This window comes from Lagenorhynchus albirostris, chromosome 6, assembly GCF_949774975.1.
Source record: "Lagenorhynchus albirostris chromosome 6, mLagAlb1.1, whole genome shotgun sequence".
Classification (NCBI taxonomy): Eukaryota; Metazoa; Chordata; class Mammalia; order Artiodactyla; family Delphinidae; genus Lagenorhynchus; species Lagenorhynchus albirostris.
The window spans coordinates 15367385-15391985 of NC_083100.1; the positions used below are offsets into that span (position 1 = coordinate 15367385).

Here is a 24601-nt window from a genome sequence, read left to right on the forward strand (position 1 = left end):
CCGTTGAAGCCTTCCTTGAAATGTCGGTTGATTCTTGGATGTCCATTACTGCCACTAAAAAGCTGACCAGCAGCTCTGTGTAAATAGAGTTTATTCATTGGTCGGCATCATTATATTGTGGCAGATGGGGACCCACAAGGACTGGAATTTATACATCTTCTCTCTTGGGTTGGTTGCCTTCCCCAAAGAGGAATTCTCCAGTCTCCCTTTGGGGGTAATAGAAAACCGGCTGCCCGGGATCATGGGAACCTAGCGTGAGAAGGAGGCTGTGGGAATTACCGTTCAATATGAAGATTGTCACTCAATCTGCTTTAAAGGCGCCTCCCATTCCCCTCCACTGAGCTTGGCGCCCCAGAGCTCAGAGTTCCTCTAGAATTTCCAAGAGCAAATCTCTTGTGCTATATTCAGGTAGGCGATGGACAGGCTGCAGAAGCTAGGGCAGGGAGTCTGGGAGCTGCTTCTTCAAGAGAACTTCGACTACACTCTGTTTTTAGTCCCCTCCACAGCCAACTTTTTTGTTGTTTTTTGTTTGTTTGGTTGGTTTTTGGCTGTGCCGTGTGGCTTGCAGGATCTTAGTTCCCCGACCAGGGACTGAACCTGGGCCACGGCAGTGAAAGTGCCGAGTCCTAGCCACTGGCCCTCCAGGGAATTCCCCTCACCCAAATTTTGATAGGTGGTGCCTTCCATCGTTTGGCCTTTCCGAGAATCTGCAATGGGAATCAGCTTGCTTCTCACGGGACATTCCCCCTCAACTCTCTCTGGCATTAAGTTTCTGTTTTTTCTGTTCTGCCTAGTCAGTTACCACTTGTTCACCTGTTTTCCACTTTGCAAAATAGGGTTGACATCACTTTCTCCTCTTGTTCCTCCCCTGTTCTCTTTGACTTTTCAACTGTTCACTATTTTTATCTCTTTATTCTCATGTCAGTAGGGTTTCATGAAAGAGTAAAGATTAATGCAAGGGGCTTCCCTGGTGGTTCAGTGGTTGAGAGTCCGCCTGCCGATGCAGGGGACACGGGTTCGAGCCCTGGTCTGGGAAGATCCCACATGCCGCGGAGCAACTAAGCCCGTGTGCCACAACTACTGAGCCTGCGCGTCTGGAGTTTGTGCTCCGCAACAAGAAGAGGCCGCGATAGTGAGAGGCCCGCGCACCGCGGTGAAGAGTGGCCCCCGCTTGCCACAACTAGAGAAAGCCCTCGCACAGAAACGAAGACCCAACACAGCAAAAATTAATTAATTAATATTATTTTTTTTAATGTAAAATGCCAATGTTATTGTATAGTTGTTTGTCTTTCCAGAATCCATTCGCTCTGATTTTCCTTTGGGGACGCGCTTATCCTCAATTCTCTGACCATGTGGTTCAGGCAAACCAGCCAGCTCCATAACATCGCTGGCTCTAGGGAGGGACACTCAACCACACAGCCCAAGCCAGGCCAGTCGGCATATTCCAACCTCTTGACCACAGTGATGTGTTCAGGGGTGAACACATGATCCAAGTCAGTTCAGTGAGACCCAATCCTAGGGAAAAGAACAGGTCTTTTTCCTCTGGGAATGCTAAGCTGGTAGGATGTATGCCTGCAGCTGTAGGTGCCCATCTTACCACCACTGAGGGAGTCTGAGCATGAAGTCAGCACAGTGGAGAGAAGAGAGGAGAGATGATGCAAGACTAGTTCTGATGATATCACTTGAGCATCTGGAATCGTGCCTGAAGCCCTAGACTCTGCAGCTACATGACTCAATACATTTCTTTTTATAAGAAGGAAGCATCAGATTACATAGATATGTATATATTATACATCCATATATTATCCATAGTATATATATTAGGATTATTTCATATTAAAATGATACGTATATATTTAAATATTTATATAGAAATACGCAACATAATTATAAAATTAACTATGAAGTTCAAAATAGAAAATGAACATGTAACATTTTAGAGATACTTTCAAAGAGAATAATCATTAGATCAGTGTATCTAACACATCACTCTCCTGTTTTAACTAGTATCTAGGGTAATTTTGTCTCTGAATTTTTATGAAGTTGATGCAAACAGACCTTTGAGGGATTATGCAAATGCTTTTGTTATAGTATCAATAATTTTCTGGTTACAGTTCTAGACTGTTCTAGAGTTTTCTCATGTAGAGTCTGATCCAGTTTTGCAGTCACTACAGGGCAACTTAAAACAAAATATGTAAAATATATAAGGCTTCCTGACCCAGGAAATCAGCAGTACAGATTTCCTGAGTTAAATGAATCTGGTAAACGTCACTGTGTTCATGACAAGGAACATGACTGGGAAGCAGGTGCTTTTTGTTGATCTCAGGAAAATTAATGTCTGCTTGATAGATCGAACACGTCAGCACTTTTCAATAATCTGTATTCAAGGTATAGGGCCTATTTGCTGCAGCACGTGGTGGGCCTTCCAAAGCCATTCACACCCTTCTCTCACACAGAGGACTGGGGTTCTGTGTTTGTACAGCCCAGGAGCCAAGGATGATTTCCACACTTCTAAATGGTGGAAGAAAGATCAAAAGAAGAATAATACTTCATGAATATTACATGAAATTCAAAATTCATTGCTCACAACTAAAGCTGTATTGGAACACAGTCACATTAATTCACGTACACATCATCTATGGCTGCTTTTGCATCACACGGCAGAGGTGAGTAGTGGTTCCAAATGGCCTGCAAAACCTAGCATATTTACTGTCTCAGTCTTCAAGTTTGCTGACCCCTGCTACAGAGAATGGAAAGTCAATGCTCACTTTCCCAGAGATATTTGTAAGAGGAGGGGAAAACCATGTGACCCAGTTCTGACCAATAAAATGTCAAGGAAAGTTTGTAAGAGGGATGGTAGAAAAGATAGTGCAGATCCTAATAAAGTAAAAGAAGAGAGTAGACTCCTCTCTCCTTCTTCCTGCCTTAAACACAGATGTGATGTCTGGAGCTGTGGTGACATTTTTGTGACCACGATGAAACAAGCACAAGGTTGACTGCATTTTTATTTGATATATTACTTTTTTGTTCAAAGATCTAATGCTTTCTTCGGTCTCTGGCGTTGGAATTGATTTGAAGCAGTCTATAGTTTTTCTAAACCTAGTCTAAACAATGGTCACTGGGGAAAGAATAACTTAGACAGATGCTTCCCATGGGAAACTTTCCATTTCTTTAGGAATTTGATTGTGGTCACGTAACCCCAGGCTCCAACTGAGGGGAGTTCAACTTTAGCCCGAGTTAAATCTGCCAAGGTACTTGGGGTGGGAAGGATATAAAACGTTTAAGAAGCTGCGTTCCAAAATGAAATGTGCTCATTTAACTGTGGCAAAGATGTAAAAGCATCAACCACTGCTAGTTCCTACTACTCAGTGAATCTTCTATAAAAGAGAGATAATTTTATTATTGTAAGTAAATACTCAGCTGCAATTTGGTATTCTTATATTCAATTCTCCTTTTTATTAAGTTTCATAGGTGACCGTTTAGATCATGAAATCTCTAGCAGAGCTATTCCATCTATAGTCCTTCTGGGAGCAAGGGAGGACTTCCCTGGCAGTCCAGTGGTTAAGACTTCACCTTCCAATGCAGGAGGTGCAGGTTCGATCCCTGGTCAAGGAGCTGAGATCCCCACATGCCTCACGGCCGAAAAAAACAAAACATAAAACAGAAGCAATATTGTAACAAATTCAATAAAGTCTTTAAAAGTGGTCCACATCATGGGCTTCCCTGGTGGCGCAGTGGTTGAGAGTCCGCTTGCTGATGCAGGGGACACGGGTTCGTGCCCCGGTCCGGGAAGATCCCACATGCCGCGGAGCGGCTGGGCCCATGAGCCATGGCCGCTGAGCCTGCGCGTCCGGAGCCTGTGCCCCACAACGGGAGAGGCCACAACGGTGAGAGGCCCGCGTATCACAAAAAAAAAAAAAAAAAGTGGTCCACATCAAAATCTTAAAAAAAAGATTTATTTGAATGATATATATATATATATTTATTTATTTTAAATGAAATATATTGTTAAATATAAATTTATAAATAATAGATTTATATTTAACATGTATAAGGCAGAACAAAACAAAATAAAAACTCGGAGTAAATGCTATATAAAGATTAGGGCATTTTCTAATATTTCAGACCTCTAAGTATACCTGGAGTTTCAAAAGTCCCAGGGTCTAGGCACCCATTCATTTAAAATATCTTAGAAATCCATTATAGGAGAAAATGATTTTTCCTTGTAGAGAGAGAAAATGAAGCTCAGAAAAGATGGTCACAGTCACAGAATAACTCTCTCCACAGGACCCAGACTCTTGGGGAATACTCACTGCCATTAATTTTGAGGCCACTTGGACAAAAGAGGGCATTAAGGGGAACTCATGACAAAATCTCACTCAAATGTATGGTGACCTTCCAGAGCCTTAAGCCCATCATTCACACTGAATTCCCAGTAGATGGGAAATTTCAGAGTATTATAGGCTATATAGCTAAGCTGGAATTATTCATTTTTCCAAAGATTGGTTTAAAAGCTGTTAATACATTAAAAAAAAAAAAAAAGCCTCCCTGCCATCCCTCCTACAGGTTGAGGTAGCCACTCGCTCTGCCTTCCTGCCTAGGGTGGCTGACCATCCCACTTTGCTTGGGATTGAGGGGTTCCTAGGATGGGAGCTTTCACTGCTAAAACTGGGAAAGTGCTAGGAAAACTGTGACAAGTTGGCCACCCTATCCTGACTCCTCTGCCTGAGATTCTCCTTTGTGCTCACCGAGGTCTTCCTCAGCTTTGCAAGCCCAAGTCGATTCCATTCCCTCCATGACTCCTCCCGGATCCCCCAGCCATAACTCATCTCTCTACATGGCCAAAGCTCTGGGCTGGTACTGATCCTGTACAGCTGCTTCCCTCTCTCTCCTGTAACACACTTTCTAATTATGGCCCCGTAGAGGGCAGAACACATGTCTGGTGCCTTGGTTCTTTTCACTGAGTCAGTGCTGGATCAACATTGTCAAATTGACTGGGCAGATGTTCAGAACTGGACCCCAAGCATCTTCCTCCATGCTGTGCCCAGACTTCTTGCATTTACTTGTAGAAATACACCTTGCAGCTCGGGCCTTGGCCCCTCCAAGAAAATCTTTGATTTGCCAGGAGAGGCAGGAAATTGCGATTGAATCTAGTAACTACAAACAAATCTGAAAATAATTCTTCAGCGGATTCTTGCCAAATAATTCTGGCAGGAAACAACCCTGATGGAACTCAGTGAATTAGGAGAAAACACATTATATACCTCAGAGAGAGGATCAGACTGAAGTTACTGCATGCCTCTGTTTCACAAAAACTAGAGCCCTGAGCAAAGAGACATCACAGACAGGATGGAAGAGAAATTCCTCCTTTGAAATAATGGCCCTGGGGCAGTTTCTAAGCCTATCAAGATGTGGAAAGGAAAATAATACCTGCAATAAAGTCAGGCCAAAATGATGTGGTAACAGCTTCAGAGCAATTCAAAAGTTCAGTACCAATAGTTCCTTATGAAAAGGGGTTTCCCTGGCCACAAATGACCCCTCAGGCACACTGCTTTGCATAAGCTCTGTCATCTAAACATCTAAACTCAGCAAATTACCCTTAGCCAAATTATCCTGATGGTTTGTTTCACCGAACTCTTAACAGTAACCATGCAAATACATAGTTCTAATGGTCACATTGCCTAGGCAGATTTAAACACCATTTTACTATTCTGTTTTCACTTGACTATTTGATCTTTGGGCTAGTTGCTAATATCATCTGTCAACCAGGCACAGTATTGGGGAAAAAAAATTCTTTCAGCTAAGATTTTCAACTGTCCAGACGTCTAGGTAAGAGATAGTGGATTCCTAACAGTCATCAGGTAAATAGCAAAGATCCTTATCATAGTGGTCTGGTAGAGCTAAGAAAATGTGAACTACTAACGTAGGATTCACTCCTTCACGTTACCAGGAAAGGGCCAAGAAAAAGATAGACCTTCCTTCACTGGGGCACCATTTCTGAGATGCCATTTCACTCAGGCAGCACCAGATGTGTTCTTGTCACCTGTTACTGAAACGAAAGTCCTCCAGGACAAGGACACACCATGGAACAGAATGTGAACAGTCCTTTAACGTAAAACGTAGAATCGTGAGATGGCCTCCTCCTCGTGCAGCCCCATTGCTTTCTTATTAACTCTTCCTTACTTTCATGGTCCTTGACCTGACCACTGGCAAAAAGTAAGTTTCTTGCAATTTTTTTGTTTGTTTGTTTGTTCTTCCGGACGCGCAGGCTCAGCGGTCATGGCTCATGGGCCCAGCCGCTCCGCGGCATGTGGAATCTTCCTGGACTGGGGCACGAACCCACGTCCCCCGCATTGGCAGGCGGACTCTCAACCACTGCGCTACCAGGGAAACCCTGCTTCTTGCAATTTAACTTACCCCTTCACTTCCTCTTATTTTTCTTTTTCCTGGATTATAGACAAAGTAGAAGCCAATGTTTTGAAAAAAACCTGAATAACAGAAGATAGAAAAGGGGAGGAGTGTGGGTGGGATGTCTGATCAAGGTCTTCCCTGGTTGGGAAGGTCACCCCTCCCTCTGGAGCTGCAGTGCTTTTCAGGTACAAATATGCTTGTGTCCTGGTTTGAAACAGTACACTGTGTTGCAACTTCTGGAAACACTGTAGTGTCACTATGCCATACCTCCTATGTTTACTGGTAATAATAACCACACTAAGTTCAATCAACTATATATTATTCAAAATACCATAAATCAAATCCACCTTTAAAAGTAGAGTTAGTTCCCAAATGAATCACATTTACTTTTCTTCTGAGTGATTTAAAATTTCCTTTGTCTGGATATTATTTCAGTAACAGTAATGAATATATATATATAGCTATACATCAATGCCTGTATCTATAGCTATAGAATATATAAGCCCTTCTGCAAATCTCACTAAAATTATTTAATATGACTTACATTCCATATGCATGGATTCAATGTTATTTTAAACTTAAGCGAATTTGAAATTACAAATTATGTGATCTGCTTTTATAGAGTTAACCAATCTAAGATAGATCACAGCATTCCTTTATTTCAGCATCACATGTAAAATGCCAGTATCAGGTCAAACTAAAGATCAAACTTCCTCTCCATCTTGAATTTTTTTTTTTTTTTTTTTTTTTGCGGTACACGAGCCTCTCACTGTTGCGGCCTCTCCCTTTGCAGAGCACAGGCTCCGGACGTGCAGGCTCAGCGGCCATGGTTCACGGGCCCAGCCGCTCCGCGGCATGTGGGATCTTCCCGGACCGGGGCACGAACCCGTGTCCCCTGCATCGGCAGGCGGACTCTCAACCACTGCGCCACCAGGGAAGCCCTCCATGTTGAATTTTTAAAGATGTTGTGGTGAGCTGGAGAAGACAGGGAAGGAGACGTCAAACAGGAGACATTTCTTCTTAAATGTGGAACATGCGGCAATTGTATGGAGAAAAATTTTAAAAGGTACTTAGGAACACACGTATACATACACACATGTGATAAAGAAAATGAATTTTAAAATACGGTTTGGAAGGGGGGAAGGGCTAAATTAGGAGTTTGGGCTTAACATACACATACTATTACGTATAAAATAGATAACCAACAAGGACCTACTGTATAGCACAGGGAACTATACTCAATAGTTTCTAATAACCTATAAGGGAAAAGAATCTGGGGCTTCCCTGGTGGCGCAGTGGTTGAGAGTCCGCCTGCCAATGCGGGGGACACGGGTTCGTGCCCCGGTCCGGGAAGATCCCACATGCCGCGGAGCGGCTGGGCCCGTGAGCCATGGTCGCTGAGCCTGCGCGTCCGGAGCCTGGGCTCCGGACGGGAGAGGCCACAACAGTGAGAGGCCCGCGTACCGCAAAAAAATAAAGAAAGAATCTGAAAAAGAATATGTATATGACTGAATCACTTTGCTGTACACCTGAAACTAACTATAAATCAACTATACTTCAATTTAAAAAAATAATAAAATAAAATACAGTTTGAAAAAATGATCTTTCCCCCACTAATGCTCTATGTAGTAACAGTTTCCCCCCAAAATCAAGACTTTTAATTAAACAAGTATTCTTCATATAACATTTTAAACTTTGACAACAAATATTAGTCCACTGATGAAACTTCCTCACTCTGTCCTTCTAATGGCAAACACAACATTTTTCCATCTCACAATGGGTCCCCAGAGTTGTTCTCGGCGCTGAGAATGGCTGCCATGCCCACTGGGTTTGGGGAGTGGCTGGAAATGTAGACGTTTTAGAATAGAATCACGTCTAGGTGGACCTATAAGGAATCTTCACAATCACGTCCCACCTTCTCATTTGATAGGTAAACGATACAAGGTCGCTTACCCAGAGTCACGCAGCCAGTTACTGAAAGAGATGACACACACCCCAGGGCTCCTGAGCCCTACACCCAAAGCATTGGCCCCGGCCAGAGGGCCTGGCATCATGTCCGCCATCGGGGTTGCTCCCACTAGGGCTCTTAGCTGCTCTGAGCCCCGGTTTCCTATGGGATAGAAGTAGTACCAATCCATAGGGCTATTTTAAGAGCTAAATGCCATAACTCAAAGTACTTAGCCCTGCATCTGGCACATTGTAGGCGGCCAATAAATGTTGACGGTTATCTTTACATGATCATATTTACTTAGTCTTCAGCTATAGTATTAATAAAATACTGGGAAAAATGAGAGTCAAACAGTATTTTACACCATAATAAAACGGCGTGTTCTTTAGCCAATAAAATACTTTAAAAGAGTACTGAAAACACCTATTTTGAAAAGAAACAGCAGAAACACCCACAGGTCTCAAAAATCAAGGTATAAACTTTATCATTCAAAGCGCTGGCATCAAAGGGAGGCCATTTCATTTTTGACACATTAAACAAAAGAATTTTTAAACTTCTTCCTTTATTCCGGCAAGTGTCTGATTGACTTGAGTTTAGGGAACGTCCTTATTGAGACATAATTCACATACCATAAAATTCACCCATTTAAAGTGCAGAGTTTAGGGGTTTTTAGAATATTCACAGAGTTGGGCAACCATCACCACAATCTAATTTTAGAACACTTTCATCATCCAAAAGAAACCCAGTGCCCACTAGAAGTGATTCACTTGATTGAGAACCTGTACATTTTTTGACCGGCTTTTTAATATTTCTGGATCTGAGAGGTTTCACACTTATTCCAACCACATGAGACCACAGCAATTTCCTGACTTGTTTCCTCTCACTGCCCTCTGCTCATGCTTCACCCTGCACACCTGCACTTTTTCGTTAGCCCTGCCCCTGCTTTCTGTCTTGACTTTTATCCCATCACGTGAATTTAAAGGACTGACTCTTCAGTAGGAGAATTTGCAATGCTCACCTTTTCACTGCATTTCCCTTGCTTGTATTCATCCCCAAGTCCAAGTGAAACACCACACCCACACAATTATAACTTGAGCAGAAAACCCATTTATTGGTCAAAACTTTACAAACCGAGAGCTTTTAAAAAGCACACAGCCACACACCCAATAATGAAAATATAAAAATTCACCATCTCCTATAAAGAGTTTAACAAGTAATAAACTGTTATGCCCTAGTTTTGAATGATATAAAGGAGGAAGCCTCATAGATAAATTTCTCTGATTTTTACTTAGAGATTTAAATTATTTCTTAAAAACACCATGATGAAAGGTCACTGTGAAGAAATTTCAGTAGCAATCTGTGTTTTATAAATAACAAGAAAGGGAGACAATCGTTTGAACTCACTACATGTCTTGGAGGAACACAATCAAATGAGGATGGTACAGGAAAAGGAAAAGTCATCACATAAATCTGCATCTCCAACTAGATGTCATCACAAAGACAGAAAAAAGGCCAGGGAGAGACCACAGAGATAGAGCCAGAAGGAACCTCGGAGATCATTCACTCCTAACTCTATTTACATAGGAAGCCACCGAGCCCACGTCACACAGCCAGTTAGTGGAAGGCCAGAGGCTAAAGGACGATTTGAACTAGAAGCCTGGAGAGCAGAAAAGAATGGGATAGTTACTTTCTCTGGTTGTCTCAACATGACTGCATCCCCATAAAAGAGGGATTGAAATCCAACCAGCAAGACCTTAAGCTCCAAGTTGGTTTGGAAATGGAACAGGAGAGAATCACGCCAATTCCCAATGCCTTCGGGAATACAAGGAAGGTCGGATTTATCTTTATTCTCAAGAGAGCCTAAGATAATTCATAACCAGAATCTAAGAGCTATTAAAAAAAAAAAAAAAGCAGCTGTGACAAGCCAGCTGGAGGAGGCTGAGGCCAAAATGGACTGGGGCTTGGAGCAGACTGTGAGGTGACAGAAACTCTGCTTGCTCCCCTGTCTGAGGTTCTGTCACCCGCCCTGGGCCTGAGGCAGCTTGCCCCATCCTGCTGCTCTAATATATAAGGCTCCAGTGGCTAAGCCTGTTGTTGGAAACTTGGGCTTTGCCCAGGACACATCACCAAAATAGCTCTTACAAAAAGGAAAAGTCAACAATGCAGTGTACTGATCTCAAGAAAGGAAAACGTTCTTAATACCAATAAGACAGAGCTTGCTGCAGAGTTAAATTCCTTGCCTTAAGTGTATTTTTAATCGTACTCTACTTCTTTGACACTTTTGCGTTATAGGAGGATTCCTGGGTTTACTAATCTACAGTCACAGAATAGCAGTACCTCCTGTTCAATCTGGAATGTGGGGTCAGTTCCAATGCGTATTAAACCTCACTGGGGTTCAACTGCTTCATCTGCAGAAGGAATATCTGACAGACTATGAAGTCCCTTCTAGCTCTAAAACTGGGCTTCCACGGCACCACCCATCAAACTTCCTGGTCGATGCCTCAAGCATTCACGGAGATATGGCAGAAGTCTGCTCTCTTTGGGCCAGGATCGAAACACACGCAAGGCACAGTTTCTGCCACCGAGGCACTCATCACCCCATGGGTTAACTATGGATTGAGATAAAATTTCTTCTTCTCATAGAAGATTATTAAGGCACTAAGCTGATGGTGTTTGGGAAGGAGTAATTCAAATAACTAAAATATCGGGTTGGCCAAAAAGTTCGTTCGGGTTTTCGTAACATTGAAATCTAGAACAAACTTTTTGGTCAACCCAATACAAGGCATTAGAGAAATCCCTCTGTTTTAAATATAAAGAACTGCTTCTGTGTTTACCATCCTAGAGAAACAGGAGCAACGACTTGGTTATTTCGACACTGCCTTGTTTTTCTCCTTTAAAAAGATATACAAATTCTACTAGAAGGAACTCTCCCAGCCCCACAAATAGACATTTGATCACCTAGCTTAGAAAAAATATATATATATATATGAGAACTAGCAAACTTGGGCTATTGGAGAAAACCAACCAGCTGACAGATCCCATCCACATTTTCTCCTGTTTCAGAGGAAAAGAAGATGAAGATAACGCACCACAAACATGTTCTCAGATTTATCACCAGTTCGGCAGTCTGCACCAGTGAGGTAGTTTGGAAGAGACGCAAAGTTACAGAAGTAAGGGCACTGAATCTAGATTCCACCTCCTGTGCTTCCCTTGACAGAAATATACCTTCTACTGGAAGTAGGGATTTTACTTTTAACCCTACACAAATATTAAAGGCTCACTCATCACCCCTGACTTATACAGACTTTGACTGTTTTCACAGTCCCGGTGAAGGGTTTGCATAAATCACGCAGCATCCCTTGCCCCGGTTCCCCTTGAGACAGAGCAAAACTGGTTGGCTTTCATAAGCACCAAAGCTGCAAACCTCATTGTGAACGTCACAGACCTAGCTGGGTAGGGACAATTTCAATACTTCTAGCTGCAAGACAAAGGAAATGACTCAGCCTGCACCTGGTGTGCAAAGGAAACAGGAGAAAGAGATGTCCAAATCAAATAGCATAAATGCACATTTTCTTAAGGCAATCTGCCCAGTTTCTCTTCCGGTGTTCTGGGGTTATTTATGTTGTTGTTGTTGTTCTTGTTAATTTGTTTTGCTGTTTAAATTTTACATGCAATTATATATTAGATGAGAAGCTTTAAAGTTGAGGAGATCTCCATCCAACCATACTAGTGAATACAATATATGGCTCACATTTGTGTTGTAGCAAAAATTCCTATAAAAATATTTATCTGCAGGCTTCCCTGGTGGCGCAGTGATTAAGAATCCGCCTGCCAATGCAGGGGACACGGGTTCGAGCCCTGGCCCGGGAAGATCCCACATGTCGCAGAGCAACTAAGCCCGGGAGCCACAACTACTGAGCCCACGCGCCTAGAGCCCGTGCTCCACAACAAGAGAAGCCACTGCAATGAGAAGCCCACGCAGCAACAAGGACCCAACACAGCCAAAAATAAATAAATAAATTTATTTATTTTAAAAATACACATATATTCATTTGCAGTCTGTAGGACTGTATGGAACTTACAACTATGCTTTGAGTTTATGAAAGGACTTCTGGCTTTGCTGGATTAAGACCTCTGGAGATCAACTCCCTAATACGTACCTGAAAATAAGATTTTATGTATGCCAAAATTAAAGTTGCCGATGTCTAGATTTTTTAAATGGCATAATTCTAAATAAATTCATCAGAGCAGAACTTTTCCCAGTTTTCAGGGCCTCTGCTTTCCACACATGGGCTTTAACTGCTTCCTACACAATCCAGTGGAGGTTGGTGGTCATCTTGGCCCCCTCACTACTGAGTGTGAGATTAAAATTCATACCTTGTGAGATCACAAAAGACTGTGTCATGAGATTTTCATCAACTTCTCCAAAGGAATGAAGTTCATGGATTTTATAAAACTTAAAGGCCTTTAGTTGTTGTGGTTACTTGGGCCTCATAGCTCTGTCAGAAAGACTTACCCCTGACCAGCTAGGGCATAGTTTTATGTAAATGGCGCTCCTGTTACATTTGTTTGGTATTGAATAACACCAAAAAGGATTTATCGTCAAATTATCCGCATCTATTAAAACAGGATGTGTCCTGGGAATTCCCTGGAGGTCCAGCGGTTAGGACTTGGCATTTTCACTGCCAGAGGCCAGGTTCAACCCCTTGGTCGGGGAGCTAAGATCCCGCAAGCCATAAGGAGAGGCCAGAAAAAAAAAAAAAGAGAGAGAGAGAGAGGATAAAATAGGATGTGCCCTATTCCCTGCTTTGACGAAAGAACTGATCTAATTTTAAGGCCTTGGGTCAGTGGCCTCCTGGACTGCTCAACCATATGAAGCCAAAGGGATGCTGGCCTAAAAGTCTTCTATAGAACAACTGAGAAGGTTCCCTTTTTCGTGTGTGAAATGCTTTTCTACTCACGGCATTACCCAGCATGATTGTGTTTTGCTGTTGCTACACCCAATCCAGGCTCTAGCCCAGGGCCTGATGTTTAAAAAATTAGGGGTTTTAACACATATTAACAGTAAGTTAGAACAACTCAGTAAAGTTGCCCCCAAATACTGAGAGTGGAGGAGGTATAGAAAGACATGTGGCAGTGGAGATCACTTGGAAACTAGATATTCTTCTTACTTATTGGATAATTGCTTAATGCTTAGTGACTAATTCTCAGAAACCCTCCTCAACCTGCTCTTTACAAACCAGTCTGCGATACTGTCAATTACTGGCACGGGACAATCACACATAAATTACCTCCTTCGGAAAGTACGTCTTTTCTTAGAATAGGTTTCATACTATGGTACAGCTTAAAAAAATTCTTTACCTATGGCAAGGTTTGTGTGTTCACCTAGAAATACGCCCATTCAACAAGTACTTATTTCATGCCTACTACGTATCATGAGCTGACCCAGGCGCTAAGGAGACATCCATGAACAGGAAGGACAAGGATCCCGCCCTCCCGGACCTGACATTCTGGTTTAGGGAGAATCATATAACCCGAGTCAACGGTGAACTGGTCCCATCTCTCCAGAGGGCGCTGTCTCTCAGAGCTCATCTTACTCGAAGAGGCCATATTGGAAGACAATTAAAACCCCTCCTTTTACTGTGAAAACCTTTTGGAATTTCAATGCCTTAAAACCCGTCCAAAGCATGTCTTCCAAAAGACCTCCTTACCGGTAGCAAATGAACATATTTCTAAGCAAATGGCAACAATGAATATTTCTAAGCATAATTAGAAAAGAGAAGACATGCTGTCATCCACATGCGTTTCCATATGGTAGATTCATCCCGTTTCCAAAATGGCATTAAAATTCTGCAATATTGTATAAAAATGCGTTGGTTGATATGACCTAAAGGATCAAATTATCTAAGTCTTAAAAGTAACATTATTCACTAATAAATGGTCTGTTCAAGCAGAAAAAAAAATGATATCCTCCAGTTCTACATGGCAAGTTATTTTACACACTGTCTCATAAATGTTCCAGCTGTGCTGAACAACAGCTGTCATATTCAGTGAAAACGCCACATTAAGTTATTGTAATATTTAGTAAAGGGGTCTAATTATTTTTTTTGAAGCTGTCATTTTTTTTAAGCACATGAATAATTTTGGGGTTTTTTTTGGCTGCGTTCAGTCTTCATTGCTGCGCACAGGCCTTCTCTAGTTGTGGCGAGCAGGGGCTACTCTTTGCTGTGGTGCGTGGGCTTCTCATTGCAGTGGCTTCTCTTGTTGCGGAGCATGGGATCTAGGCATGCAAGCTTTAGTAGTTGTGGCTCACGGGCTCAGTAGTTGTGGCTCGTGGGCTCTAGAGCACAGGCTCAGTAGTTGTGGCGCACAGGTTTAGTTGCTCTGTGGCATCTGGGATCTTCCCAGGCCAGGGCTGGAACTCGAGTCCCCTGCATTGGCAGGTGTATCCCTAACCACTGTGCCACCAGGGAAGTCCCGCACGTGAATAATTCTAAACCTTTTCTTAACCTGTAAAATAATTTGTACCTTCCTAAATGAGGAAGACGATTAAAAGGCTGATAATCATCTCCAACCTTGCCCTATAGTCACCCACTGGATTTTTAGTTACCATAGATAAACATCAACATCTGTCACCATACATAATACTTCTCAGTTGCAAATCTGATTCCTTCATCAAAGAAAAAATTTAATTTATTTAAAATATTTGTTCTTTCAATGGGATATTCTCTCGCCCTCTTGCATGCCTTCGAAGAGGAGGGTTATCTAAAAATGAGACTTTCATTTTCTGGAATACCATACTTCCCTTTGTGCTCCTCAAATAATTTCCTTAGCTCGTCCATATAGGTCTGATGCAACTCCTCAATCTGCTCTGGGGTTGGGTGCAGGGTCTGACGAACAGGGATTGGGCGGCCAACTGCAAAAACAGAGAATACATCATACATAAGAAATCAAAACCACTCCACCACAAACTACCACCTCTAATGGACAGCCCTAGAAAGATCTCCCAATCAGAATCTGTCAGGCCTGCCAGCTCCCATCCCTTTTTCCTTTTACTGGCTGCCTGCCGTAGTCACACCATCTCTTTTGGTAGCAAATAAAGAGCTTTCCTTCTCAGCAGACGCTGGATTGTCAGGACGCTTGTGGTTTTGACTTTGAGTCAAATGAACTACTGTGCTGGCTGCAGCTGGGAGATAAGAGGACATTGCTGTGTGTGCACGTCAGCAGCTCGCTCCTCTGGTACAGCTGACAGCCAGACCACAGTGCTCTATTATCACTGCCTGGGAAATCTTAGCTCATGAGGCAGCAGCCCTCTATTCTGGCTCTGTTTAATGTCATCCTAAAAAAATGAAAAGAATATATATCTTCACTGCTAAGTATCTGTACCAGAAAACATACATAATCACAAGGATTCCACTGTCTGTAATGGTGGAAAACAAAACCAACCAAAAGTATTAATAGAAAAAAACATTAAATAAACCACAGACCATTCATTCAGTGGAATCCTAGGCAGCAATTTTTTCAAAAACTAAATGATATTTTTGTAACTGTGTATGGTGACTTATTGTGGAGATCATTTTACAATATATACAAATATCAAATCAACACTTGAAGCTAACTGTTATATGCAATAATATCTCAATTTAAAAAATGAAATATATGTGTGTACACACACAGAGATGTCTAACATGTTGTAGGTGGGGAAAAGTTGTAAAATAACATAGTATGATCCTATTTATTAAAAATGTCTCTATCTAGGTGCATTATAAGCTTTTAGTGCACTAAGCAAATCTACACTGATAGCCCTTACCTGGAGGGAGGGAGGTAGCGCTGGGGGAATTTACATTTTATCTGTATTGTATGAATTTTCTACAACGAGAAGGCATTGGTGTTATCTGTGTAATTAAAAATGAACTAATTAATTTTTAAAACCTAGCAATTTCTACATGTATTTTAAGGCATTTATTTAATAAATAACCTTTATCTCACTTGTGTCAGATTTTGAGAGACTAGATATACGTGGCCCCACCTCCCGCTGCCCTCAGTCCTCTCTGCTACTCATTGCGACCTCTGCTGGCCTGATGCTGCTACCGACGCCAAGAGTTGAAAATGTACAGGATGTTCAATGAACGGCAAACTGCTTACTACATTTGATTAGCTTGGGCATGAGGTCAAATGGGGCTGTAGGTAACAGAATGGCACTCGCAGGGCCTCCTTTGCCCACCCGGAGTCTCCCCATGCTACATCCAAGGTTCGATCCATGTTAGTAACAAAAGGTGATTAGTTAAGAAGGTACCAGAGAAAGAAGGAAGTGATAAATAACAGTAGAAGGAAGTGTGACAACAGTATGGGAGGTAAGGGAGCACAGAGAAGGGAATGTATACACACAGACACACACACATATATCATAATATATTATATATTAAGAAGATATCTATCTATATCTATCTATATTTATATACAATGTTATACATAATCTATATATCCTACGTATAGATATATAATCTCCTTACACAACATTAGTATTCTCAAATTGCTATGTTTTTAACTATATATAGCCTCAAGAAGCTCCTATACAGTTTTCCTTGAAAGCTTGGATGTCAAACATACATAGTAGACATCAGTCCTTTGGAATTTAACATAACTATCTCACTGTCAGTGTGGTTGACTTTTTTTTGTTGTTGCCACACAGCTTGCAGGGTCTCAGTTCCCCGACCAGGGATTGAACCCAGGCGCAAGGCAGTGAAAGCACTGAGTTCTAACCACAGAATGGCCAGGGAACTCTCATGTCATTTGTGGTTGAGATACAGACTAGGAGAGGCTGAAATGATGGGGTGGAACTGGGGGTTGGTGTTGCACAAGAAGCACCAGGCTAGACCAGATCCAGTGCTAGCTCACCAGCAGGTACACGGAGCTAGTAAGTAACTTCTTCTCTGGCCTTAATTTTCACATGTATGGAATAAAAGCGTAGGCAACCTTGAAGCGTCCATCCAGCTCTGATCTTTGTTGTTGTCTGAGGAAAGAAACTGAGAAATTTACGTGCTCATTGAGAAATCTACCTGCAAATCTACTAGCAAATTTGTGGTGTTACAGAAATAGCTTCTGTTTTCTTAGTGAAATTATCCCAAGGAGAGAGGTTAAGTGCAACTATTCTGGGTGGGAAGGGGGATTTATAAAGAGATACAGTGGTCTAAGAAGATGAAGAGTGTTGTTCCCAGCTTACTTCAATTAGGCCTTGTGAATTCTGAATTATTGAGTCTTATTTCCTGAGATATCCTACAGTTAATTCCAATCCTGTTCTTTACCTGTTAATAGTTTTATTATATTTCAGATAGCTCTTCCAGAGAGCTCAAACACGCTCCTATAAATTGAATTTAGCATCATTAGATTTTTCCCTTTAAACTGTGAGACAAACACAGTCATACTTGTCTTTCTCTTATTTACCCACAAAGAAACTGAGATGCTGAAAATTTCTGAACTATACATACACATACACAAAAACAAACAAAAACCAAAGGAAATGAAGATTTAAACCCAGCACTTCTGCCTCTCCTTACTAAACTAACCCAAAATTGGATTAGAGAGTAAGAACCTTTCTCAATTACTTTTTAGGGATACAGACAGAGGTAACAAAACAAAAACTTGCAAGTCTGAGAAGGGTCCCCGGAGCCCTAGAAGACCAGAGTTCCCTCTCTCCACAAAAAGGCGATTTTTACTATCAAGGAGAAGAAAGCTGTTTTCCACATAAGACTGGGTTAGTTGCAGGCTGCTGCCTGACTCCCTTTTTATAACACAAAGGAAAAACCAGCTGCATTAGGTTGCTCTGGAGGTAGAACTCCTTGCCCTGGAAAAATCAGCTAACATCTACCTGTGGCAGAGTCAGGAATCTTAGCTCTTGTTTATGTTTCGGTGCTTTTTATAGCTGGCATGCTCCTTTGTTCCCTTTTCAATTCCATCCAACAATTCAGGATTAGTTATGTCTTTATTGCCTTACACAGCAGGCTTGCTCTAACTCCTGTGATGCTGTGCTGTATTTACCTAGATGGAGAATAAGCAGCTTCACGAGCTATTGTATTTGCAGCTGGAGAAGAGCTTGGAGATGGGAGTTATTTTCTTCTCATTGAGGCAAAGAGTTGGTATTTCTCAATAAGGAGCCTTTTTTCTATTTCTCTGTAATTGTGAACATTTTGCAGTTTTCTCTCTCTAATGGTCTCACATAGGAATTGCTCTTTCTTTAGATGCTACATAGCCATACACAAGAGAGAGACCAGGCACAGAGCTGGGCGGAGTGGGATTTGGGAAGAGTCAAAACCTGGGTTCAAGTAAACCTCTGGCTTATGATGGAGTCTCAGAAGACGCCCAATGTAAGTATGTGTGTATATAAGTGTGTATACATATGCACACACACACACTCATGAACATTTACTGAGCACTTAATACACTGTACTGGGCACCATACTAATTCCTTTATCATTACCTCCTTTAATCCCTACTTTACAATTAAAATTTAAATTAGGATCTCCTTCCTTCCTTTCTATTTCAGAAAATCCATTAGCCTGCTTTTTTTCCCATTAGGATAGAATAATGACTTGAAACAAAATGGACTACTTTTGTCCTCAAGTGGTTCCAAACCAGTTTTATTTAAATAAGGTACATTCCCTTCCCTAACTTTTTTATCAAAAAAAAAAAAAAATTCAAACCTATAGAAAAAAATAACACAATGAGCACTTGCATGCTCTTCCTCTAGACTCACCAGTTTTAAACATTTTGTGCACACACACACAATATGTATACAGATATACACATGTATTATTATTTTTATTTTCGTAGAACCATTTGAGAGTAAGTTGTAGACATCATTGATTCGATCATGCTATCTGCCTTAAAACTGCTCATGCTATAAAGACGAAGTTGAAAACCTATTCCAGCTTAAAGTAGGCTAAAGAAAGTGAAAATTAAATGCAATGCATGATCCTGCTATGGGAAAAAAAACTGCCCCCCACCAAAACACATAGCTAAAAAGAATGTTATTGTGGCAACTGATGAAATTTGAGTACGGCATGTACACTAGTTAATAGCATTTCATGTTCAATTTCCTGAATTTTACTGACATTATAAAAGAGAATAATCTTGTTCTTAAGAGATAGGCATAAAAGTAATTAGGAACAAATGGTCACGTTGTTTGCACTTAAACAGTTCAGCAATAACAACAGTAAAAGGTGTATTTATGATACCATTAGAGAGAGAGAAAAACCGTAGCAAAAATGTTAACCGGTGAGTCTAGGAGAAAGGCACACAGGAGTTCGTTTTACTACTCGTGAGACTTTTCTGAACATTTGAAATTTTTCAACATGACATTTTAAAACTTAAATCCAACACATACTAGGACACATGAAATTTCCTCCTTTAAACAGCAAGTTTCCCTTGTATTTTACTTTCTTACCCAAACAACTTTCTGTCATACCACCTGTACTGGCTCTACAACTTGAACTTAATAGTAAATTCATCTTAAAAAATTTTAATATGTACTTGTTCTATTTCTGAAAACATAAGAATTATAATCAGACAGGCCTAACTAAAGACTAGACTTTAAGAACAGTGTGTAAAGAGCCACAGTTCCTTGCAAGAATGTTGCTTTTGTTTGTTTGTTTCTGCATCACAGACCTCCAGGAGGGCAGGGATTTTGCCTTATTTGTTCTCTGCTATATTCTCAGTGCCCACAGGGTAGGAGCTCAAGACACATTTGTGAAGCAACAAATTAGTCTTTAGTTAGTTCCTTGCAACATTCTTGCAAGGAACTGGACCCTGTACACACTGTTCTTAGAGTCTAAACTCATTTCCTTTTTCTCTCCCAGTTGTCATGATGGATGTGACATTGAAATCAGTTTCTCTCCATTATTATGTAATAAAATATAATCTATGTGAACACTTTATTGTACTTGGATAAACTGATAATAACCCGGAGAAAATATATAAATGACATACTATTTGTGACACATAAAGAAAATATATGGTAGCTTCTTTATAAATTATGTCCATTGAGAATGACCCTCAGGAAAGAGGAAAGAAGGTCTTGATGGAAGAGGCAGAGAAACCTGATGGTTTAGCAAAGTCTGGTGTAAGAAATATGCAGAGACTGATGATGGCATCTTAGAATTAGCCAGAGCACATTTTTAAAGGGATTTTAACTAACAGGACATTAACAGACAAAATCATTTCAGTCCTAGTGAATCTTAGTGAATCTTGCTCACACTACAAGGAATGCTCTGGGGACTTCCCTGGTGGCGCAGTGGTTAAGAATCCGCCTGCCAATGCAGGGGACACGGGTTCGAGCCCTGGTCCGGGAAGATCCCACATGCCGCGGAGCAACTAAGCCCGTGCGCCACAACTACTGAAGCCCGTGCTCTAGAGCCCACGCTCTGCAACAAGAGAAGCCACCGCAGTGAGAAGCCCACACACTGCAATGAAGAGGGGCCCCCCCACTCGCCTAAACTAGAGAAAGCCCGGGCACAGCAACAAAGACCCAACGCAGCCAAAAATAAATAAAATAAATAAATCTATTTTAAAAAAATGAATGCTCTGGTTGAAGTTGCTGATGAAGTGGGGTCTGAGAGACATGGGGGAAAACTATTTACAGGATGGAGAATCAGAGCATCTCTGGACACCTGGGAGTGAGAGGATTATAGATGCAGTAATGATTTAGGGTGAATTCAACTAATATTTAGTGAGTTCTTGTGATGCAAGGTGGAGTTAACAAACTCTTAATTAAGTAGCAGGGGGAGCAGAAGGACCCCAAAACAACTTGCCACTCTGGACGCTGCCTGAATTCTGCTTGGGGTGTGTCAGGGAGTCAGCAGAGAAACAGCTCTGGGTTTGAAGTGCACTGATTTAAAACAGAAATGAGCATAGCAACTTAGATCATGGTTTCAATATCATATTGTGTTTTATTCTCTGGCGCATGTGAATGATACATAACTTTTGCTTTTGTTTATGGAACTGTAAATAACTTAGCCCTAACTTGTGTTTCTCCAAGTAAATAAAAGTCTTTAAATACACATTGTCTGAGGGTCTGGTTCACACAAACCAGGCTGCTCTCAGCCATCTGGCTCCCACCTGATCACCATAAGAGCATGCAGCTGAGTCTTTATGCAACATGCATATCCTTAGCTTGGTTTTTAAAAGGCTTCACATAATAGCAGGATTCTGAGGATGCTAGAGACTAGAATTGGTGTTTCTGATGTAATCGTTCGGGGGGTAAGTGGAAGGATGCACTGAAGCAATTTTCTTTTGTTCTGAGTCTTTAAGAGATGCATGCTTGCGCTTCCCTGGTGGCGCAGTGGTTGAGAGTCCACCTGCCGATGCAGGGCACGCGGGTTCGTGCCCCGGTCCGGGAGGAGGCTGGGCCCGTGAGCCGTGGCCGCTGAGCCTGCGCGTCCGGAGCCTGTGCTCCGCAACGGGAGAGGCCACAACAGCGAGAGGCCCGCGTACCACAAAAAAAAAAAAAAAGAGATGCATTACTTAATGCATTACTTAATGCATTTACTTAATGACAGGCATTAAGTAAAAACCAGAGCTATAAACACGGAAGGACCTAGAGATGATCATACTAAGTGAGGTGAGCCCGACAGAGACAGACAAATACCATACTATATCGCTTATATGTGGAATCTAAAAAAAAAAAAGATACAAATGAACTTATTTACAAAACAGAAATAGACCACAGACTTATGGTTACCAAAGGGCAAAGGACGGGGGGAGGGATAAATGAGGTGTTTGGGGTTAATGTCGTCGTCATCATCCTCCCCCATTTTAATCCTCCCACACGTGCCATTTTTAAAGATAAAATCAGTCTATATTAGGATACATGTATCTAGTTGGGGAAAAAATGCTTTTGCTGTATGAACTGATGCCTATGTGAACTGAACATGACGAAGACATCTATTACACAGAAATGTCCACATATTAATAGACTCTGATGTAACATGTTCAAAGAACTGCTATGTTGTAATCTGCTAGTACAGAGAAATAGATTCATCCTAGAGTATTAGAAATTCTATTTCTAAAATTGAATTCTATTTGTAGTTCAACAGCAATATTTTTAAAATAATTGATTCCCATTCAAATGGAAAACATAGTCATTTCGTAAATAAAAGGCAGACTGTAACTGAAGCTCAAATAACACCTATAGGATAATTATTTTAGGAAGGTCTTACTCAAAGCTATCTCAGTAACAATAAACATCGCTCAGAGCAAGGTAATCCTTTTTACTCAGTTTAACAAGCCTCGAGTCTTTGATGTACATACCAACAGTGTGGATGGGCTTCCTATAGGGCATTAGGCCAAAATTGTATTGAAAAACTCCTCTGGCGTGGAACAGTGGCAAAGCAAATCCCATGATCTTCTGTAGCTTCTCCTGCACAGCTCGAAGCCATGAGCCTTCAGGGTTGCTAACTTGTTTAAACAGTTCATTTTCACCAAAAGAAAAAACTGGCACCAAATAAGCACTGCAAATAACAAGGAGGAAGAATAAGCATTTTCAATGAAAAGGATTTAAATATTTCATTTAGCCCAGCTGACTTTTACAAGAGTCCTAACAATCCTTTAACGTTCCCAAGCCTCCCTATAGCGCTAAGTTCATGTTCCACACATTGAAACTGACTTATACCTGAGGTCCTTTGGGGAGGTACCTCAGCAGCCTTAGTGGTTTGTGGAATTTTATTCTATAGAAAATCAAGGTTCCAGGAAGCTTCTTTGTCATCTGTGGTTTTGGCCATGGTTCATTTGTTCATTTGGCTGGGAATTTATACTGTGCCTACAAAATTTTGTGTTTTTTGGTTTTCCTCTTACAGACAAGTTGAATTGCTGGATGCCATGACATTGAGTTACCTTAGTGGGAAGGTTGTATTTCATTCCCCATAAACATCCACACCTGCTTTCATTGGGAAGCCGATTAGGAGCTCCGCCTTTACGGGCCAGAAAAATTACTTCACTTCTTTGTGTTCATTTAATAATGTGTTAACTACCCTGACCCAGTTGCCTGAAATGAAAAGCCACTTACCCATGGGTCAAAGCAATTTTCACAAATCCCTTCCGCTGGCGGATGAACAGAGTGAACTTTCCAGGATGGGCATCCAGTGATTCCTCTGCACCCCCAAGCACAATGACTGAGATGTTTCCACCTCCTTCCTTGCTTAGCACGTGAGACACGCTTCTCCTGGAAACTGAGACTGGCCCTTAGTGAATAAAACAAAAGGTGTTAACTAACTGCCCTTTTACACTCCTATCATAATAGTCTACGGCACCAGCAAATACTTCACAGAATTTCCTAGACTGCTTACATTTGGAGCAGTTTGCAGGTTTATAATTTTTTCATAGCTGACTCTTGGGTAATAGATTCCATTAATAAGATCTAACATTCTGGCAGGGGACAGGGTTAGGTCTTTAAAATGTCACTTGCTTATTACTAGGTCTATCACTTGTTCAGGTAGGTTGTGTACTGCTCATTTCTACAGATTCCATTCATATTGCATTATAAGTAAAAGGTGCCCCCTGGAGTTGTTCAGTGCACAACCCTGCACAGCTGTATGCGGTAATCTTGATCGTTATCCTGGCAGATCCTTGCTCAGAACCAAACAGCATAACCTCCAAGAGGTTGGCCTGGATCTTTTGAACACACAATGGTCTGTTTTCAGGTATTCTTTATGGATTCTTATTTCTCAGACATGGATGTATAATGTAAATGGGTTCAAAAATTCAGACATCTGACAAATAACCTACATCAATTGCTAAATCTGTGCGTGATTCCCAAATGTCTAGTTTGACTTTGGTAAACTGTTTATTTAAGACGAAAGTTACATAATTGTTCAGCCTTTATATCAGCCTTTCCCATGTAAACATAACTTTAAAGACTCCTTTTCAGATTTTAAATGGACTACGTACTCTTGGAGGAAAACACTATGAACTCTTGGAGGAAAACAGTAACAATGAAAACACAAACAACTTGTGACCCATATTTCAGAGACAACCACTTTTTAATGTCTTATTGTTTCCTTCCATTCTTGATTTTATCCGTTTTCTTTTTTTAGTCATAAAAGAATGTGGGGCTTCCCTGGTGGCGCAGTGGTTAAGAATCCGCCTGTCAATGCAGGGAACACGGGTTCGAGCCCTGGTCCAGGAAGATCCCACATGCCATGGAGCAACTAAGCCTGTGTGCCACAACTACTGAGCCTGTGCTTTAGAGCC

General features: G+C 41.4%; 1 protein-coding gene and 1 long non-coding RNA gene across 2 annotated transcripts in view; both read right to left on the reverse strand.

Moving 5' to 3' along the window:
- Positions 1–7050: 7050 nt before the first annotated feature.
- LOC132521627 (uncharacterized) lies at positions 7051–8658 on the reverse strand. Its single transcript, XR_009540925.1, has 2 exons — positions 8365–8658; positions 7051–7386 (listed from the first exon to the last, which is right to left on the reverse strand). It is a non-coding gene; the product is annotated as an uncharacterized LOC132521627 (long non-coding RNA).
- A 6376-nt stretch (positions 8659–15034) lies between these two features.
- The window catches only part of MOGAT1 (monoacylglycerol O-acyltransferase 1), a 28395-nt gene continuing 18828 nt past the window's right edge, over positions 15035–24601 (reverse strand). Inside the window, exons 4-6 of the mRNA XM_060151987.1 lie at positions 23418–23592; positions 22664–22863; positions 15035–15275 (exon numbers count right to left, since the gene is read on the reverse strand). Of these exons, the coding sequence (XP_060007970.1) occupies positions 15121–15275; positions 22664–22863; positions 23418–23592 (530 nt within the window). The 3' untranslated portion in view covers positions 15035–15120. The remainder of the gene's footprint in view (positions 15276–22663; positions 22864–23417; positions 23593–24601) is intronic.